The 20,183-nt window shown below is 46.1% G+C and overlaps 1 protein-coding gene across 2 annotated transcripts in view; it reads left to right on the top strand.

Annotated features, from left to right (window-relative positions):
- slc37a1 (solute carrier family 37 member 1) overlaps positions 1-20,183 on the top strand; it is a 52,608-nt gene that overhangs the window by 4,261 nt on the left and 28,164 nt on the right. For both annotated transcript variants that reach the window (XM_083639309.1, XM_083639308.1), the window contains exons 3-5: positions 13,914-13,995; positions 16,554-16,677; positions 17,177-17,255. In XM_083639309.1, coding sequence (XP_083495435.1) covers positions 13,914-13,995; positions 16,554-16,677; positions 17,177-17,255 — 285 coding nt within the window. The remainder of the gene's footprint in view (positions 1-13,913; positions 13,996-16,553; positions 16,678-17,176; positions 17,256-20,183) is intronic.

Here is a 20,183-nt window from a genome sequence, read left to right as displayed (position 1 = left end):
ACGCAGAGTACGCCTACCGCAGTCATTTAGACTTGCCAAAAAGCTGTTTTCAAGCAAAAAAAAACCCCAAACTGTTTTAAAGTTTTGATATTTGTCGGGTGAGAACGTAACATATATGTGACCAGTTTATCAGAATAACGCCTATTGGAAATCCTTAACGAGCAGCGAGGACCGGGAGCGCTGACTGTGCTGACACCGGTCGGACTAGCTATCTTTGACCAGAGACGACCTCTGCTTTGAGCAGGGAAAACAGCCGGCGTTTTGAACAGGAAGTCGGACACAAACGTGTCAAGTGGGCGGGGCTGCATAAGGTGAATACTGGAGCGCGAGAAGTGAGTGAAAAGTGAAAAGCCGACAGCTCTTTCTGCCTGTTACCAACACTCTGTGTGTGTACAAGACGACACGGCTCTTTCTGCCTGTTACCAACACTCTGTGTGTGTACAAGACGATAGGGCTGTGCGATTTTGCCTAAAACTAAAATTGACGATTTTTTCTCTCAAAACTCGATTTTCGATTTCGATTTCGATTTATTATACTATTATACTTCTCTAAACATTTGTTGCCCTGCAGAGCTCTTTTCCCCCCTTTTTTCCATAATTGACAACTTACGCTTTTACTCTGAAGGTAGAACAACTCAACTTCCTGTTTTAGCTTGCCGCTGCTATGCTTAACTTCCTGGCTGTTGCTTGCTAACTTGACACTGGTGGATTTGCGTGTTCCTCCGTGAGATAATTATATTAGTGTCTAAGCGACCACCCGTGCTCGGAGTTATATCTGTACTAGAATAACACAAAGTCACAACAGGAATGCGTGGAACTGCGATAGCAGTTAGGGGGAAATTCAGACACACAGGGACAGGTGAGTCAGCTGAGGCAGCCATGAATACAGCCAATCTATCAGTACTCGGTGGCCTCACGTGTTGTTTTGTTATTATGTGAACTGGCAACGTTTCATCGTCCGGTGATAATGTCTGTGTTCATGTGCGCGCGTGAGTGTGTTGTGGCAATCGTTATCTTGTAGGCTACAGCCTGCAGTGCAACAAGCTGCTTTTTGGTCGGAGGTGTTGAAATAAGTCCATTGTGCTGCTGTTTTTAGTAGCCAGTATCACAGCCTCTAGAGAGACTTTACACAAGTAGCAGCATGCGTACATGAGAGAGAGCCGCCCCGCGTAACGTACTTACCCTAGTTAAAGTGAAAATTAAAAAAAAAAAAAAAAAAAAAAAAAAACGATTTTACGATTTTCATTTTTTTAACATCGTCCTAACTAATTAATTCGATTACGATTCAAAATCGATTAATCGCACAGCCCTACAAGACGACACGGCTCTTTCTGCCTGTTACCAACACTCTGTGTGTGTACAAGACGACACAGCTCTTTCTGCCTGTTACCAACACTCTGTGTGTGTACAAGACGACACGGCTCGTTCTGCCTGTTACCAACACTCTGTGTGTGTACAAGACGACACGGCTCTTTCTGTCTGTTACCAACACTCTGTGTGTGTACAAGACGACACGGCTCTTTCTGCCTGTTACCAACACTCTGTGTGTGTACAAGATGACACAGCTCTTTCTGCCTGTTACCAACACTCTGTGTGTGTACAAGACGACACGGCTCTTTCTGCCTGTTACCAACACTCTGTGTGTGTACAAGACGACACAGCTCTTTCTGCCTGTTACCAACACTCTGTGTGTGTACAAGATGACACAGCTCTTTCTGCCTGTTACCAACACTCTGTGTGTGTACAAGATGACACAGCTCTTTCTGCCTGTTACCAACACTCTGTGTGTGTACAAGACGACACGGCTCTTTCTGCCTGTTACCAACACTCTGTGTGTGTACAAGATGATACTACCAACACTCTGTGTGTGTGTACAAGACGACACAGCTCTTTCTGCCTGTTACCAACACTGTGTGTGTGTACAAGACGACACGGCTCTTTCTGCCTGTTACCAACACTCTGTGTGTGTACAAGACGACACGGCTCTTTCTGCCTGTTACCAACACTCTGTGTGTGTACAAGACGACACAGCTCTTTCTGCCTGTTACCAACACTCTGTGTGTGTACAAGATGACACAGCTCTTTCTGCCTGTTACCAACACTCTGTGTGTGTACAAGATGACACAGCTCTTTCTGCCTGTTACCAACACTCTGTGTGTGTACAAGACGACACGGCTCTTTCTGCCTGTTACCAACACTCTGTGTGTGTACAAGATGATACTACCAACACTCTGTGTGTGTGTACAAGACGACACAGCTCTTTCTGCCTGTTACCAACACTGTGTGTGTGTACAAGACGACACGGCTCTTTCTGCCTGTTACCAACACTCTGTGTGTGTACAAGACGACACGGCTCTTTCTGCCTGTTACCAACACTCTGTGTGTGTACAAGATGATACTACCAACACTCTGTGTGTGTGTACAAGACGACACGGCTCTTTCTGCCTGTTACCAACACTCTGTGTGTGTACAAGACGACACAGCTCTTTCTGCCTGTTACCAACACTCTGTGTGTGTACAAGACGACACGGCTCTTTCTGCCTGTTACCAACACTCTGTGTGTGTACAAGACGACACGGCTCTTTCTGCCTGTTACCAACACTCTGTGTGTGTACAAGACGACACGGCTCTTTCTGCCTGTTACCAACACTCTGTGTGTGTACAAGACGACACGGCTCTTTCTGCCTGTTACCAACACTCTGTGTGTGTACAAGACGACACGGCTCTTTCTGCCTGTTACCAACACTCTGTGTGTGTACAAGACGACACGGCTCTTTCTGCCTGTTACCAACACTCTGTGTGTGTACAAGACGACACGGCTCTTTCTGCCTGTTACCAACACTCTGTGTGTGTACAAGACGACACGGCTCTTTCTGCCTGTTACCAACACTCTGTGTGTGTACAAGACGACACAGCTCTTTCTGCCTGTTACCAACACTCTGTGTGTGTACAAGACGACACGGCTCTTTCTGCCTGTTACCAACACTCTGTGTGTGTACAAGACGACACGGCTCTTTCTGCCTGTTACCAACACTCTGTGTGTGTACAAGACGACACAGCTCTTTCTGCCTGTTACCAACACTCTGTGTGTGTACAAGACGACACAGCTCTTTCTGCCTGTTACCAACACTGTGTGTGTGTACAAGACGACACAGCTCTTTCTGTCTGTTACCAACACTGTGTGTGTGTACAAGACGACACAGCTCTTTCTGCCTGTTACCAACACTGTGTGTGTGTACAAGACGACACAGCTCTTTCTGCCTGTTACCAACACTCTGTGTGTACAAGACGACACGGCTCTTTCTGCCTGTTACCAACACTCTGTGTGTGTACAAGACGACACAGCTCTTTCTGCCTGTTACCAACACTCTGTGTGTGTACAAGACGATACAGCTCTTTCTGCCTGTTACCAACACTCTGTGTGTACAAGACGACACGGCTCTTTCTGCCTGTTACCAACACTCTGTGTGTGTACAAGACGACACAGCTCTTTCTGCCTGTTACCAACACTCTGTGTGTACAAGACGACACGGCTCTTTCTGCCTGTTACCAACACTCTGTGTGTGTACAAGACGACACAGCTCTTTCTGCCTGTTACCAACACTCTGTGTGTGTACAAGACGATACAGCTCTTTCTGCCTGTTACCAACACTCTGTGTGTACAAGACGACACGGCTCTTTCTGCCTGTTACCAACACTCTGTGTGTGTACAAGACGACACAGCTCTTTCTGCCTGTTACCAACACTCTGTGTGTGTACAAGACGACACGGCTCTTTCTGCCTGTTACCAACACTCTGTGTGTGTACAAGACGACACGGCTCTTTCTGCCTGTTACCAACACTCTGTGTGTGTACAAGACGATACTACCAACACTCTGTGTGTGTGTACAAGACGACACGGCTCTTTCTGCCTGTTACCAACACTCTGTGTGTGTACAAGACGACACAGCTCTTTCTGCCTGTTACCAACACTGTGTGTGTGTACAAGACGACACAGCTCTTTCTGCCTGTTACCAACACTCTGTGTGTGTACAAGACGACACGGCTCTTTCTGCCTGTTACCAACACTCTGTGTGTGTACAAGACGACACAGCTCTTTCTGCCTGTTACCAACACTCTGTGTGTGTACAAGACGACACAGCTCTTTCTGCCTGTTACCAACACTGTGTGTGTGTACAAGACGACACAGCTCTTTCTGTCTGTTACCAACACTGTGTGTGTGTACAAGACGACACAGCTCTTTCTGCCTGTTACCAACACTGTGTGTGTGTACAAGACGATACGGCTCTTTCTGCCTGTTACCAACACTCTGTGTGTGTACAAGACGACACGGCTCTTTCTGCCTGTTACCAACACTCTGTGTGTGTACAAGACGACACGGCTCTTTCTGCCTGTTACCAACACTCTGTGTGTGTACAAGACGACACGGCTCTTTCTGCCTGTTACCAACACTCTGTGTGTGTACAACACAGCTCTTTCTGCCTGTTACCAACACTCTGTGTGTGTACAACACAGCTCTTTCTGCCTGTTACCAACACTCTGTGTGTGTACAAGACGACACGGCTCTTTCTGCCTGTTACCAACACTCTGTGTGTGTACAAGACGACACGGCTCTTTCTGCCTGTTACCAACACTGTGTGTGTGTACAAGACGACACAGCTCTTTCTGCCTGTTACCAACACTCTGTGTGTGTACAAGACAACACAGCTCTTTCTGCCTGTTACCAACACTCTGTGTGTGTACAAGACGACACAGCTCTTTCTGCCTGTTACCAACACTCTGTGTGTGTACAAGACGATACGGCTCTTTCTGCCTGTTACCAACACTCTGTGTGTGTACAAGACGACACAGCTCTTTCTGCCTGTTACCAACACTCTGTGTGTGTACAAGACGATACGGCTCTTTCTGCCTGTTACCAACACTCTGTGTGTGTACAAGACGACACGGCTCTTTCTGCCTGTTACCAACACTCTGTGTGTGTGTACAAGACAACACGGCTCTTTCTGCCTGTTACCAACACTCTGTGTGTGTACAAGACGACACGGCTCTTTCTGCCTGTTACCAACACTCTGTGTGTGTGTACAAGACAACACGGCTCTTTCTGCCTGTTACCAACACTCTGTGTGTGTACAAGACGACACGGCTCTTTCTGCCTGTTACCAACACTCTGTGTGTGTACAAGACGACACGGCTCTTTCTGCCTGTTACCAACACTCTGTGTGTGTACAACACAGCTCTTTCTGCCTGTTACCAACACTCTGTGTGTGTACAAGACGACACGGCTCTTTCTGCCTGTTACCAACACTCTGTGTGTACAAGACGACACGGCTCTTTCTGCCTGTTACCAACACTCTGTGTGTGTGTACAAGACAACACGGCTCTTTCTGCCTGTTACCAACACTCTGTGTGTGTACAAGACGACACAGCTCTTTCTGCCTGTTACCAACACTCTGTGTGTGTACAAGACGACACGGCTCTTTCTGCCTGTTACCAACACTCTGTGTGTGTAGTGTACAAGACGACACGGCTCTTTCTGCCTGTTACCAACACTCTGTGTGTGTACAAGACGACACGGCTCTTTCTGCCTGTTACCAACACTCTGTGTGTGTACAAGACGACACAGCTCTTTCTGCCTGTTACCAACACTCTGTGTGTGTACAAGACGACACGGCTCTTTCTGCCTGTTACCAACACTCTGTGTGTAGTGTACAAGACGACACGGCTCTTTCTGCCTGTTACCAACACTCTGTGTGTGTACAAGACGACACGGCTCTTTCTGCCTGTTACCAACACTCTGTGTGTGTACAAGACGATACGGCTCTTTCTGCCTGTTACCAACACTCTGTGTGTGTACAAGACGACACGGCTCTTTCTGCCTGTTACCAACACTCTGTGTGTGTACAAGACGACACAGCTCTTTCTGCCTGTTACCAACACTCTGTGTGTGTACAAGACGATACGGCTCTTTCTGCCTGTTACCAACACTCTGTGTGTGTACAAGACGACACGGCTCTTTCTGCCTGTTACCAACACTCTGTGTGTGTACAAGACGACACGGCTCTTTCTGCCTGTTACCAACACTCTGTGTGTGTACAAGACAACACAGCTCTTTCTGCCTGTTACCAACACTCTGTGTGTGTACAAGACGACACAGCTCTTTCTGCCTGTTACCAACACTCTGTGTGTGTACAAGACGACACAGCTCTTTCTGCCTGTTACCAACACTCTGTGTGTGTACAAGACGACACAGCTCTTTCTGCCTGTTACCAACACTCTGTGTGTGTACAAGACGATACGGCTCTTTCTGCCTGTTACCAACACTCTGTGTGTGTACAAGACGACACGGCTCTTTCTGCCTGTTACCAACACTCTGTGTGTACAAGACGACACGGCTCTTTCTGCCTGTTACCAACACTCTGTGTGTACAAGACGATACAGCTCTTTCTGCCTGTTACCAACACTCTGTGTGTACAAGACGACACAGCTCTTTCTGCCTGTTACCAACACTCTGTGTGTGTACAAGACGATACAGCTCTTTCTGCCTGTTACCAACACTCTGTGTGTACAAGACGACACAGCTCTTTCTGCCTGTTACCAACACTCTGTGTGTACAAGACGATACAGCTCTTTCTGCCTGTTACCAACACTCTGTGTGTACAAGACGACACGGCTCTTTCTGCCTGTTACCAACACTCTCTGTGTGTACAAGACGACACGGCTCGTTCTGCCTGTTACCAACACTCTGTGTGTACAAGACGACACGGCTCTTTCTGCCTGTTACCAACACTCTGTGTGTGTACAAGACGATACGGCTCTTTCTGCCTGTTACCAACACTCTGTGTGTGTACAAGACGACACGGCTCTTTCTGCCTGTTACCAACACTCTGTGTGTACAAGACGACACAGCTCTTTCTGCCTGTTACCAACACTCTGTGTGTACAAGACGATACAGCTCTTTCTGCCTGTTACCAACACTCTGTGTGTACAAGACGACACAGCTCTTTCTGCCTGTTACCAACACTCTGTGTGTACAAGACGATACAGCTCTTTCTGCCTGTTACCAACACTCTGTGTGTACAAGACGACACGGCTCTTTCTGCCTGTTACCAACACTCTGTGTGTGTACAAGACGACACAGCTCTTTCTGCCTGTTACCAACACTCTGTGTGTGTACAAGACGACACAGCTCTTTCTGCCTGTTAGTTACCAACACTCTGTGTGTGTACAAGACGACACGGCTCTTTCTGCCTGTTACCAACACTCTGTGTGTGTACAAGACGACACGGCTCGTTCTGCCTGTTACCAACACTCTGTGTGTACAAGACGATACGGCTCTTTCTGCCTGTTACCAACACTCTGTGTGTGTACAAGACGATACTACCAACACTCTGTGTGTACAAGACGACACGGCTCGTTCTGCCTGTTACCAACACTCTGTGTGTGTACAAGACGACACGGCTCTTTCTGCCTGTTACCAACACTCTGTGTGTACAAGACGATACGGCTCTTTCTGCCTGTTACCAACACTCTGTGTGTACAAGACGACACGGCTCTTTCTGCCTGTTACCAACACTCTGTGTGTACAAGACGATACGGCTCTTTCTGCCTGTTACCAACACTCTGTGTGTGTACAAGACGATACTACCAACACTCTGTGTGTGTACAAGACGACACAGCTCTTTCTGCCTGTTACCAACACTCTGTGTGTGTACAAGACGATACTACCAACACTCTGTGTGTGTACAAGACGACACGGCTCTTTCTGCCTGTTACCAACACTCTGTGTGTGTACAAGACGACACGGCTCGTTCTGCCTGTTACCAACACTCTGTGTGTACAAGACGACACGGCTCTTTCTGCCTGTTACCAACACTCTGTGTGTACAAGACGATACGGCTCTTTCTGCCTGTTACCAACACTCTGTGTGTACAAGACGACACGGCTCTTTCTGCCTGTTACCAACACTCTGTGTGTGTACAAGACGACACAGCTCTTTCTGCCTGTTACCAACACTCTGTGTGTGTACAAGACGATACTACCAACACTCTGTGTGTGTACAAGACGACACAGCTCTTTCTGCCTGTTACCAACACTCTGTGTGTGTACAAGACGATACTACCAACACTCTGTGTGTGTACAAGACGACACAGCTCTTTCTGCCTGTTACCAACACTCTGTGTGTACAAGACGACACAGCTCTTTCTGCCTGTTACCAACACTCTGTGTGTGTACAAGACGATACTACCAACACTCTGTGTGTGTACAAGACGACACGGCTCTTTCTGCCTGTTACCAACACTCTGTGTGTGTACAAGACGACACGGCTCGTTCTGCCTGTTACCAACACTCTGTGTGTACAAGACGATACGGCTCTTTCTGCCTGTTACCAACACTCTGTGTGTGTACAAGACGATACTACCAACACTCTGTGTGTGTACAAGACGACACGGCTCTTTCTGCCTGTTACCAACACTCTGTGTGTACAAGACGACACGGCTCTTTCTGCCTGTTACCAACACTCTGTGTGTGTACAAGACGATACTACCAACACTCTGTGTGTGTACAAGACGACACGGCTCTTTCTGCCTGTTACCAACACTCTGTGTGTACAAGACGACACAGCTCTTTCTGCCTGTTACCAACACTCTGTGTGTGTACAAGACGACACGGCTCTTTCTGCCTGTTACCAACACTCTGTGTGTACAAGACGACACAGCTCTTTCTGCCTGTTACCAACACTCTGTGTGTGTACAAGACGATACGGCTCTTTCTGCCTGTTACCAACACTCTGTGTGTGTACAAGACGACACGGCTCTTTCTGCCTGTTACCAACACTCTGTGTGTGTACAAGACGACACAGCTCTTTCTGCCTGTTACCAACACTCTGTGTGTGTACAAGACGATACGGCTCTTTCTGCCTGTTACCAACACTCTGTGTGTGTACAAGACGACACGGCTCTTTCTGCCTGTTACCAACACTCTGTGTGTGTACAAGACGACACGGCTCTTTCTGCCTGTTACCAACACTCTGTGTGTGTACAAGACAACACAGCTCTTTCTGCCTGTTACCAACACTCTGTGTGTGTACAAGACGACACAGCTCTTTCTGCCTGTTACCAACACTCTGTGTGTGTACAAGACGATACGGCTCTTTCTGCCTGTTACCAACACTCTGTGTGTGTACAAGACAACACAGCTCTTTCTGCCTGTTACCAACACTCTGTGTGTGTACAAGACGACACAGCTCTTTCTGCCTGTTACCAACACTCTGTGTGTGTACAAGACGACACAGCTCTTTCTGCCTGTTACCAACACTCTGTGTGTGTACAAGACGACACGGCTCTTTCTGCCTGTTACCAACACTCTGTGTGTGTACAAGACGACACGGCTCTTTCTGCCTGTTACCAACACTCTGTGTGTACAAGACGACACGGCTCTTTCTGCCTGTTACCAACACTCTGTGTGTACAAGACGACACAGCTCTTTCTGCCTGTTACCAACACTCTGTGTGTGTACAAGACGACACGGCTCTTTCTGCCTGTTACCAACACTCTGTCTGTTACAAGCCTGTGTTGTTGAGGATCATCTTGTATTTTTATGCTCCTCGTAAAATCTCGCCTCTTCTCTATTGGAACAAATTGGAAATTGGCGTAAACAACCAACTTACTCTCAGTTCTTTTTATATAATCGCTCAGAGCAATGTAAATAATTATTTTCAAACGGCCTTCTCAAAAAACGGCGGGTTTTGTTGAGCTGAAATGACTCTTTTTCTGAAATGTGTTTCTGAAAAATGTTACACATTAAATTATGATACCTCTAGTCTAGACATTTGTCCAGGTACAGTTTAGTTTAAATCATTTATTTTGTCAGAGAGTCAATCTCAGCTTCAGTGAGAGCTGTGCACACTGCTCACAAGTGATGAATTCACACTAAACGCCTACCTGGGTGTATCATATAAAACCCACGAGGAGGAACTGAAGTTTTCATCTGGCTTCAGGTGCCCTGGGCATACATAAGCTATATATATATATATATGTATTCTGTATCCAAGCCCCTATAATAGCACATAGAGCATGTGCTATTGAAACAGGGGCGTGTGTTAGCAGAGCTTACTGGCTGGGTGACAGTGTCTCAGTGTGTGCACTGCAGGCTGATAGGGGCAGGATGGTCTGGACTGTGCCTGCTTTGAGAAACCATGGAGGAGAGATGAGGAGGCGACCTGTTCTTCCCACTGCGTTCATTCATGTCTCCAAGGTTTCTCTACTTTCATCTTCCATTCGTCTTCAGTGATGAATTAGCCTGGTAACAAAACAACATCCTGATAATGTGGATCTCACGTCCTGTTTCACTCTACGTACTCCGAGCCGTCCACAGCGATTTCAGTGGGCGGGAGGAGTACTACTTGCCTTGACAGACAGCTCCTTTAGCCAATCGGCGTTGCCAAATCCAATCCAAATCCACTCGGAAGAACGGCGAAAAAACCCCCCCCCCGAGAAACTCTGCTGGTGCGTGTGAGAGATCTTTTTTTTTTATATACTGTATATATATATATTTTATTTAGCAATTTAAATTTTTTAGAACACAGAAAACAAAGCAAAAAACAAAACGAACAAACTCAGATACAGTAAAAGAAAAGAAAGAAAAAACATACATACACTAGTGCCACCAGTTACATACAGCTTGTAAGTATATATAAATTATGCTTGTAAATACTGTATATATATAATGTACATATATAAATTAGTGGGATCCCACACGAGGGAGAAAGACCGGCCGGGCGAGTCACCCATCACCCCTAACCTCGTCAAGGTAGGCCAGAAACGGGTCCCAAATAGTTTGAAATCTCCCAGGTGAGTTGTGTGATGGCAAAATTAGATTGATTGCTTATGAATTATGGCCCTTCTAAGATGTAAATAATTTGCTATCACAATTGGTCCTCAAGAACCTGAGTCTCTCCATTCGTATAACAGAGATCATGTCCGCCAACCACAACTGAAAACAGGGTGGAGTGGGGGACTTCCATTTCTGCAGAATGAGTTTCTTGGCAACAATTGTCACCTGGGACAGAGTGAGAGATAATTTTTAACCTAAAGATGGGCGGGCGTTGAAGCCTTTTTTTCCCAGTAATTTATCACTATCACTCACATGGATCAGTGTTCTTGGTGTCGGTGACTGAAATCAGGGTCATAAACCTTTTCCTGTGTACAGTATGCTGGGCAGACGGCCAGTCAGCCATATAGACTGACTGCTATATACAGTACATACTGTGTGTGTGTGTGTGTGTGTGTGTGTGTGTGTGTGTGTGTGTGTGTGTGTGTGTGTGTGTGTGTGTGTGTGTGTGTGTGTGTACATACTGTGAGTGTGTGTGTGTGTGTGTGTGTGTGTGTGTGTGTACATACTGTGTGTGTGTGTGTGTGTGTGTGTGTGTGTGTGTGTGTGTACATACTGTGTGTGTGTGTGTGTGTGTGTGTGTGTGGGGAGGAGGGGGGGTTCAGGGGAGGAGGAGCAGAGAGACTGATGTCAGTGTTGCGTCACAGTGCTGCTAACTACCATCGTTTTATGGCCTTGGGGATCAAAGAGCGTTTAACACAGTGCCACTGTCTGCCCTGTTGCTTAGCAACACGTCTGACAGCATTGAATTGAATTCACCAGTCGACTCGGTGGCCGTACACACGCGTGATATCTATTGTGATCTAGATGTTTTCATTGATTATGTGCAGCTTTAGTACATAGAGCGCTCCGCTCGCTGTCGTACACACAAAGGCCATCAGTGACAGTTGAGGTGGAGCAGTATGTTGCCAGCTGTCTGCCTGTTGATTTTGGTCGGCCTGCTATCCTCACAGTTTACGGACACACGCACACACACACACACACACACACGCACACACACACAGGAACACACTCACCACATGCTGTCCAGCTGTTGCGTGTGTGCCCAGTGCTCTATGACATCACTGATGACATCATCACGGATGACATCACTGATGACATCGCGGAAGACATGACTGATGACATCACTGAACTTATATAGCCTCAGCCAGGATGGATGACATCACTGATGACATCACATCATTAGGTAATTAGGGCAATCACCTAATTAAAAAAATCTGGCTCCGTCAGGTCACACGCACGGGTGCTCTTTACACTTCCTGAAAGTTTCAGCCTGATCGCACGTAAAACGGCATAGCTGTGGCTGGATAGAATTCTCTTCACTCGCACGCACGCACAAAGACACTTCTCATTCTCATGATAAGATTGACTATTGATAGATGTGGTCGCCAAAAGAGAAACGCCTCAAGAAGAAAAATTACATAGATTAGTTCATTCATGAATGGACCCCAAGTCCCCAACCCTGGAGTACATCCCCCTCTCCCAAAGTTGTTACGAGTTAAAAGAGAGGTCGAGTGTAGTGAGAAGTGCCCGCCATTTTCTCTGTTGGAATGCTCTGTTCATTTTCTTTTATTGTTTCCTCGGCTGTGATGTGGTGCCAGGTTATGACTCACTCAGTAGCTTCCTGGTTGGTTTCTAACTTTATTGAACTTGTGTTAAGGTGGACAGGTGGACTATGTTCTAATCGAGCTGCTTTTGAGCTTTATTGGACCAATGTGTCTTTTCTTTTGGCAGGATAATATTCTTGTCACATCAAACGTCTTCTTTAAGCCCCATGCAGTTGCATGAAATGGCGCGCCCATTGTGTACCTTCAGGTGTCTGTGTGTGTGTGTGTGTGTCGTGATGTGTGGCGGTCGTACTGTACCGTGCGTCACGCTCATGTGCCTTGTGTATACACACATTTTATATATTTATATTTCACTCCCTTCCCTGTGTCTCTTATTGATTCACTAAGATCCACAAATAGCATCTGCTGTCTTACTGTGGGTTGACCTGTGTGATTAGGATTATTGTCAGTTCAATATCTCTTTATGGCAGTGAAGGAGGTCAGCTTAGTTCAAACTACCTTTTAACATTTTACAAGTGGAGGAAAAACTCTTTCTTTCTTTCTTTCTTTCTTTCTTTCTTTCTTTCTTTCTTTCTTTCTTTCTTTCTTTCTTTCTTTCTTACTTACACACCTGACTTAGAGCCAGTAGAATACACTTATTTTACATCCCACCCAAATCAGCCATTTTGTGTCTAAAATGCAGGAAGTAACACAATAGAAAAATTACACAGCCTGCACTGATCTAAATTGTATGTGTCCCTGCAGTGGAGGAACAACAGCACACTGGCTCTTCTTTGCTTTACTCCCTGCCTTTTAGACACAAAATGGCCGATTTGGGTGGGATGTGAACTAGGCTAATTCAATGGTTTTCAAAGTGGGGGCCGGGGGCTGCCAGGGGGCACTAGGTGGGCCTCAGCAAATGAATGGAAATGCTTAAAAAAAACATCTTTATGGGGAAGGAAATGATTCAGTTATATTTGTTAATACTACAGTATAATAAATAAAGAACATATCTTTTTATCATATTTTATAATTATATTTAGTGTAGTATTAACAAATATAATTGAATCCTTTCCTTCCACATAAAAATCTAATTTGCCATGCCCATGTGCCTGCCAGTCAAAACGTGATCACATTCATTATCATTTCCCCCTGGTGTGGGTAATAGTCTGGAACAATGTTTATAAATATAAATAATAATACTATATACTACTATATACTATACTACTATATAATACTACTATAATAAAAGTAAGGAAATATATTCTGAGGTTGTATGAATGTGATTTTTGACATTTTCAATAGTATTGTCAATGGGTTTCTTTCTTCTTGCAATAGTAGGGGGCCGCAGCCAAAACCTAATGCTATTTGGGGGGGCCTTGGCATGGAAAAGTTGGGGAACCCCTGGGCTAATTCAATTGAAACTCAGTATTGAAGCCTGTGCTCAGTGCTGCCCCCCTGTGTTTTCTCCCTGCAGGTACAGAGCTCTCACTTTCACCCTCACCTTCCTGCTGTACACCAGCTTCCACCTGTCCAGGAAACCCATCAGCATCGTCAAGGTAACACACACACACACACACACACACACACACACACACACACACACACACACACACACACACACACACACACACACACACACACACACACACACACACACAAAGCAGACTTGAAACTTGAGCCCGGCACTTTCTATGAACATTCACTACATTGTGCTGCAACAGCCAATAGGGAATGATTATATCATATCCCCACATGAAACTACCGTAGTCTGGACCAGAGCAATCTAGTAAGAGAGTGGTGCCAGCGGAGGTCCAAATGCATGACTCAGTAGCCAATGAACAGCCAGGCAGGGGGCTCGCGCTACGTTTTAATGCATAAAATAAAGCTGATAATATACAATTTGATTCTTTAAATGTCTGACCCTTTCAAAGTACATCACAAACAGGCCATTTTGCTGAAACTCGACAGCGCTGCTTAATCTAGAACTTTACTTCCGGGAACTTTTGTGAGGTAAAAATCTGGTCCATTGGAGTGAGTGGACATGTCGCAACTCTTCCATTACACGGCTCTGGTCTGGACCAGCACGTTCAGACAATAGGCTCGTTTGAGTTGACTGCTGCCTCGCCTGGAAAGCAGACGAGAGCAGCCGAGCGCAGTCAGGCGAGGCGTCAACAAGTCGAACACCCCAGACTGCACACTCACTGCTGCTTTTCTTCTTCTACGGTTTTGTTTAACAGTGGTTTGTAAACAAATGAAAACATGCATTAGCACCACCCTGCACACTGCTCAAATGACCCAGCCCTTCAGATTACTTTTTTTTTTTACGTATTTATGTAAAATATGGAGTGACAGCTTGGAATAGATATAAAATTGAAGTTTCTACACTTCACTGTGGGTTTGTGATGCACCTGTGTTGAACCAATGGGCGCTCAGCTTGATGCGTTTCTCGTCATCCTCTGCTCTGTGCAGTTGGTGGGGAGCAACTGCGGCGCCTCGCTCCAAATCTGCGCCCGCCTCGCTCTCACGAGAGTCCCGTGGCTCACGCAGTCGGGCAGGCGGAGCAAGACGGACAACTTTTCTGACCATCATGCAACGGGGCAAGCAAGGCGCTGGTCGAATCTGCGCAGAACATGCTCATCTCAAACGAGCCTATTGTGTACCTTAGCCTGCATTCAGACAAAACATGAAAAACGTCAAGGGAAGGAAGGAGTAAAACAGGTCCAGGATGAGATGGATGTAACTTTTCGCTCCAGGCGATGCAAATTGACCGATGACATTTGCACAAAAAGTTGATAAAAGCTCCATTCCCCAGAGAAGACAGAAGTAACACTTAATGCCTAATTTCTGCTTCGTCGCTCAACACTTTTGAAACTGTCTCTCGACAGATATGCCGTCTTTAGCAACAGAGGAAACTGTCTCTTCTTGACACTTATCTTTGGTGTCGCCTACCCGGAGAATGTTCTGTCACTGTGATTGGCTAGGGAAAGAGCGCCGTCAGTGTAGCGGTGTCTGACAGAGCCAGCCTGCCCGGGCGAGCAGCTTCCTCCCCGGGGGGGAACAGACAGGGCGCGGTGTGGGCGGAGTCAGGGCTCGGTGTGGGCGGAGTCAGGGCTCGGTGTGGGCGGAGTCAGGGCTCGGTGTGGGCGGAGTGGAGGTCTGGAGGAGCGGAGTGATTCTCTGAAAAGAGGAGCGAGCCGTTGTGTGTCAAAACCGATGCGGGGACTCGGGGAGCTACAGGTACGAGGGCCTGTAGGTATTTCTACCTTGGCCGAGGGGAGAGACGCTGTTCCTGGGAGGGAGGGGCCGGGAAGGGGCCGGCTCGCTGTTACCTCGCTGTTGGAGACGACTGAAACCTTTCGCCAAAGTATAAATTGCTCTGCACGTGAAATGTTGAGCGCCCGAGCATAAATCAACCTTTAGGCGAATGCTCTTTTGGATTAAGAAAAAGCATTGAGGTCCTTACTCAAGCCACAAGTAAATAGAGTTTTAAAAAGACACTAAAGAGGTTATTCTTGGGCACAGACCCACAGAATAAATAGATATAACATTGGCATATACAGAGATGTAGCAGAGAGAGAGTTTCATGTGGTTTTATTGAAATATTATTTGTTTGAAATATTTGTTTTTTTTTGTACTGTAATGTATGTTGTTTTGGGGGGAGGGGGTTAATGTATGCATATATGTGAACGCATGTGTATACTTTTATGTTTTTAAGGTGGACCCCAGGAAGAGTAGATGTTACCTTGGTAACAACTAATGGGGATAGAAATAAATAAAACAATATATAAACAATAAACTGTAGGTTTATAGATGCTCACTGGGAACAGGAATCAAATATGTAGAACAGCTGAGATACTACCTTTAAGATTGCAAACCTCCAGTGAGGGAGGGGAAAAAAGTCACCTTTTGAGCTGCTCATCTTCCAACTGAAGTGATCAAAGTCAGGCAAACAAATGACGCAGGATTATAGGCCGACTATTAGTTTCACAGGCTGATATTCTCCACCTGCTCCTCCTGGGACGTGCTGGATTTAGCACATCGGCTGCTCCTGCCACACATGCATGCAGTTGTGTCTGGTCAACTGACTTCTGGGGCCGGTTGTTTGTGTTGACAGAGCGAGCTCCATAAGAACTGCTCGTCAGCCAGCGAGCTCGCCACCTCCAGCAGCAGCAGCAGCAGCCAGCAGCCATCGTCGCCCGCTCTCCACGCCGACATGGACTGCAGCTGGAAGCCTTTCGGTTGGTACCTGCAGGGAGGGGCGGGGCTTTCAGGAGTTTGGCTGGATGTCAGGGGGAAAGTGTTGGATCGGGATGCAGTAGAGATGTCTAAGCATTGTTATGTCAAGATTGATATGGTTTTGGCCGACGATACTGATGGTCTATTGATACTGCGTGTTTAGCACATATACAGCAGATTTTCACTGGGCACTTCAGTTTGAGTTTTTTTTTTTAAGTCGATACCAATATTTGTGTTTTGCAGCTGCTGATAGCTAGCTGTTATTTGGTGCTGATATCTGAAAATAACTCATGAAAACAGTATTCATCGCTCGAGCAAATAACTAAAATGCGCAAATAAAATAAAACGTCATTGCAGCTTTTACAGCCTGTTGTGTAGGGGGTGTTACAGCCTGTTGTGTAGGGGGTGAGGGAGGAACCTGGCCAATAATGTATATGTTTAGTAAAAGGCCAGTAACCATGACCGTGTGTAACATGATGCTGTTCTCATGTCTGTTCCCAGATAAAAACAACTACAAACAGCTGCTGGGAGCCATGGATTACTCTTTCCTCTGTGCCTATGCAGTAGGCATGTACCTCAGGTAATAGTCTACTCTTTCCTCTGTGCCTATGCAGTAGGCATGTACCTCAGGTAATAGACTACTCCTTCCTCTGTGCCTATGCAGTAGGCATGTACCTCAGGTAATAGACTACTCCTTCCTCTGTGTCTATGCAGTAGGCATGTACCTCAGGTAATATACTACTCCTTCCTCTGTGCCTATGCAGTAGGCATGTACCTCAGGTAATATACTACTCCTTCCTCTGTGCCTATGCAGTAGGCATGTACCTCAGGTAATAGACTACTCTTTCCTCTGCCTATGCAGTAGGCATGTACCTCAGGTAATAGACTACTCTTTCATCTGTGCCTATGCAGTAGGCTAGGCATGTACCTCAGGTAATAGACTACTCCTTCCTCTGTGTCTATGCAGTAGGCATGTACCTCAGGTAATAGACTACTCCTTCCTCTGTGCCTATGCAGTAGGCATGTACCTCAGGTAATAGACTACTCCTTCCTCTGTGCCTATGCAGTAGGCATGTACCTCAGGTAATAGACTACTCCTTCCTCTGTGCCTATGCAGTAGGCATGTACCTCATGTAATAGACTATTCCTTCCTCTAATCCAAAAAGGTTCATAGTGTCTATACTTTACTTAGATTGATAGGTTTTCTTTTATATCAGACACAGGTTTGTGTTCCTACCTGACATGTTTCGACGGTAATACTTCCGTCTTCTTCAGAGGTGTCACTAGATGGTGTGTGACGTGTCTTTAACAGCTGATGTTGTTTACAGAGGCGTGATCGTCCTGTCAGATTCCTTCCTCTGTGCCTATGCAGTAGGCATGTACCTCAGGTAATAGACTATTCCTTCCTCTGTGCCTATGCAGTAGGCATGTACCTCAGGTAATAGACTACTCCTTCCTCTGTGCCTATGCAGTAGGCATGTACCTCAGGTAATAGACTACGGTACTCCTTCCTCTGTGCCTATGCAGTAGGCATGTACCTCAGGTAATAGACTATTCCTTCCTCTGTGCCTATGCAGTAGGCATGTACCTCAGGTAATAGACTACTCTTTCCTCTGTGCCTATGCAGTAGGCATGTACCTCAGGTAATAGACTACTCCTTCCTCTGTGCCTATGCAGTAGGCATGTACCTCAGGTAATAGACTACTCTTTCCCCTGTGCCTATGCAGTAGGCATGTACCTCAGGTAATAGACTACTCCTTCCTCTGTGCCTATGCAGTAGGCATGTACCTCAGGTAATAGACTACTCCTTCCTCTGTGCCTATGCAGTAGGCATGTACCTCAGGTAATAGACTACTCTTTCCCCTGTGCCTATGCAGTAGGCATGTACCTCAGGTAATAGACTACTCCTTCCTCTGTGCCTATGCAGTAGGCATGTACCTCAGGTAATAGACTACTCCTTCCTCTGTGCCTATGCAGTAGGCTAGGCATGTACCTCAGGTAATAGACTACTCCTTCCTCTGTGCCTATGCAGTAGGCATGTACCTCAGGTAATATACTACTCCTTCCTCTGTGCCTATGCAGTAGGCATGTACCTCAGGTAATATACTATTCCTTCCTCTGTGCCTATGCAGTAGGCATGTACCTCAGTTAATAGACTACTCCTTCATCTGTGCCTATGCAGTAGGCATGTACCTCAGGTAATAGACTATTCCTTCCTCTGTGCCTATGCAGTAGGCATGTACCTCAGGTAATAGACTACTCCTTCCTCTGTGCCTATGCAGTAGGCATGTACCTCAGGTAATAGACTACTCCTTCATCTGTGCCTATGCAGTAGGCATGTACCTCAGGTAATAGACTACTCTTTCCTCTGTGCCTATGCAGTAGGCATGTACCTCAGGTAATAGACTACTCCTTCCTCTGTGCCTATGCAGTAGGCATGTACCTCAGGTAATAGACTACTCTTTCCTCTGTGCCTATGCAGTAGGCATGTACCTCAGGTAATAGACTACTCCTTCCTCTGTGCCTATGCAGTAGGCATGTACCTCAGGTAATAGACTACTCCTTCCTCTGTGCCTATGCAGTAGGCATGTACCTCAGGTAACCATACAGAGAGGAGAGGGGGAACTTCACTCATCTCACAGGGGAAATCAGCTGACTGCAGCAGCAGAGCGGAGGGGCACATTAGTGAACAAAGAGTAACAGATACTAAGCCTGAATAAAAGGAACAACGGATAATAATACAATAAACTGCAGTTGGTGTCTTCATGATGCCAATAAAAAATTCAAGCCGTGTATCTGTGATTTCCCTTGGTGTTTCTTCACCTTTCTTTCCTTCTGCTGCTCACCCTCCGTTCCCATCTGTCTTGATTTTCCACCAAAGCCCCTCATTCTGTCTCTCTGTGTGTGTGAGCATATTGTCACTGGTGATTTTTCAGCCTGGGGGAGGTGGTCGCGTTGCGTAACACACCAGGCTCAGGCCATGTGTCCCAGGCTCAACAACAGCCAAGACAGTGTAGCATCAACAATACTTCTCAATAGACTTGAACCCATACTGCGTACTATTTACAGGGTATTTTATATGGAAATAGATTACTGCCAGCAGAGGTTGTATTTTAATTCCATACATTTTGATTTGTCTTGGTCTTATTGAACTGTTGAATTAGACAAATCGAATCTGAATGAATAAAGCTGATTTTGACTTGGGAACACCAGATTTTAGATGATAGTTAATCATTACATTCAATAATAATTACATTTTGGGGTTGCTCAGCTGGTACCATTAAGGCGTCGTCCTTTGCGTGGCCGACCCGGGTTCAAATCCGACCTCTGGTCCTTTGCCGCATGTCATCCCCTCTCTCTCATCCCCTTTCCTGTCTGCCTACTGTCCTATCTAATATAGGCAAATATGCCCCAAAAAATAATCTAAATAATAATAATAATAAGTACACTCAATTTCAAGAGATCACATTCAATTTCCTCTTGTGCCTTACATTTTTTTTCTCCATTC

Source organism: Poromitra crassiceps, assembly GCF_964638095.1.
Source record: "Poromitra crassiceps genome assembly, chromosome: 6".
NCBI lineage: Eukaryota > Metazoa > Chordata > Actinopteri > Beryciformes > Melamphaidae > Poromitra > Poromitra crassiceps.
This window is presented reverse-complemented; position numbering and strand designations above follow the sequence as displayed.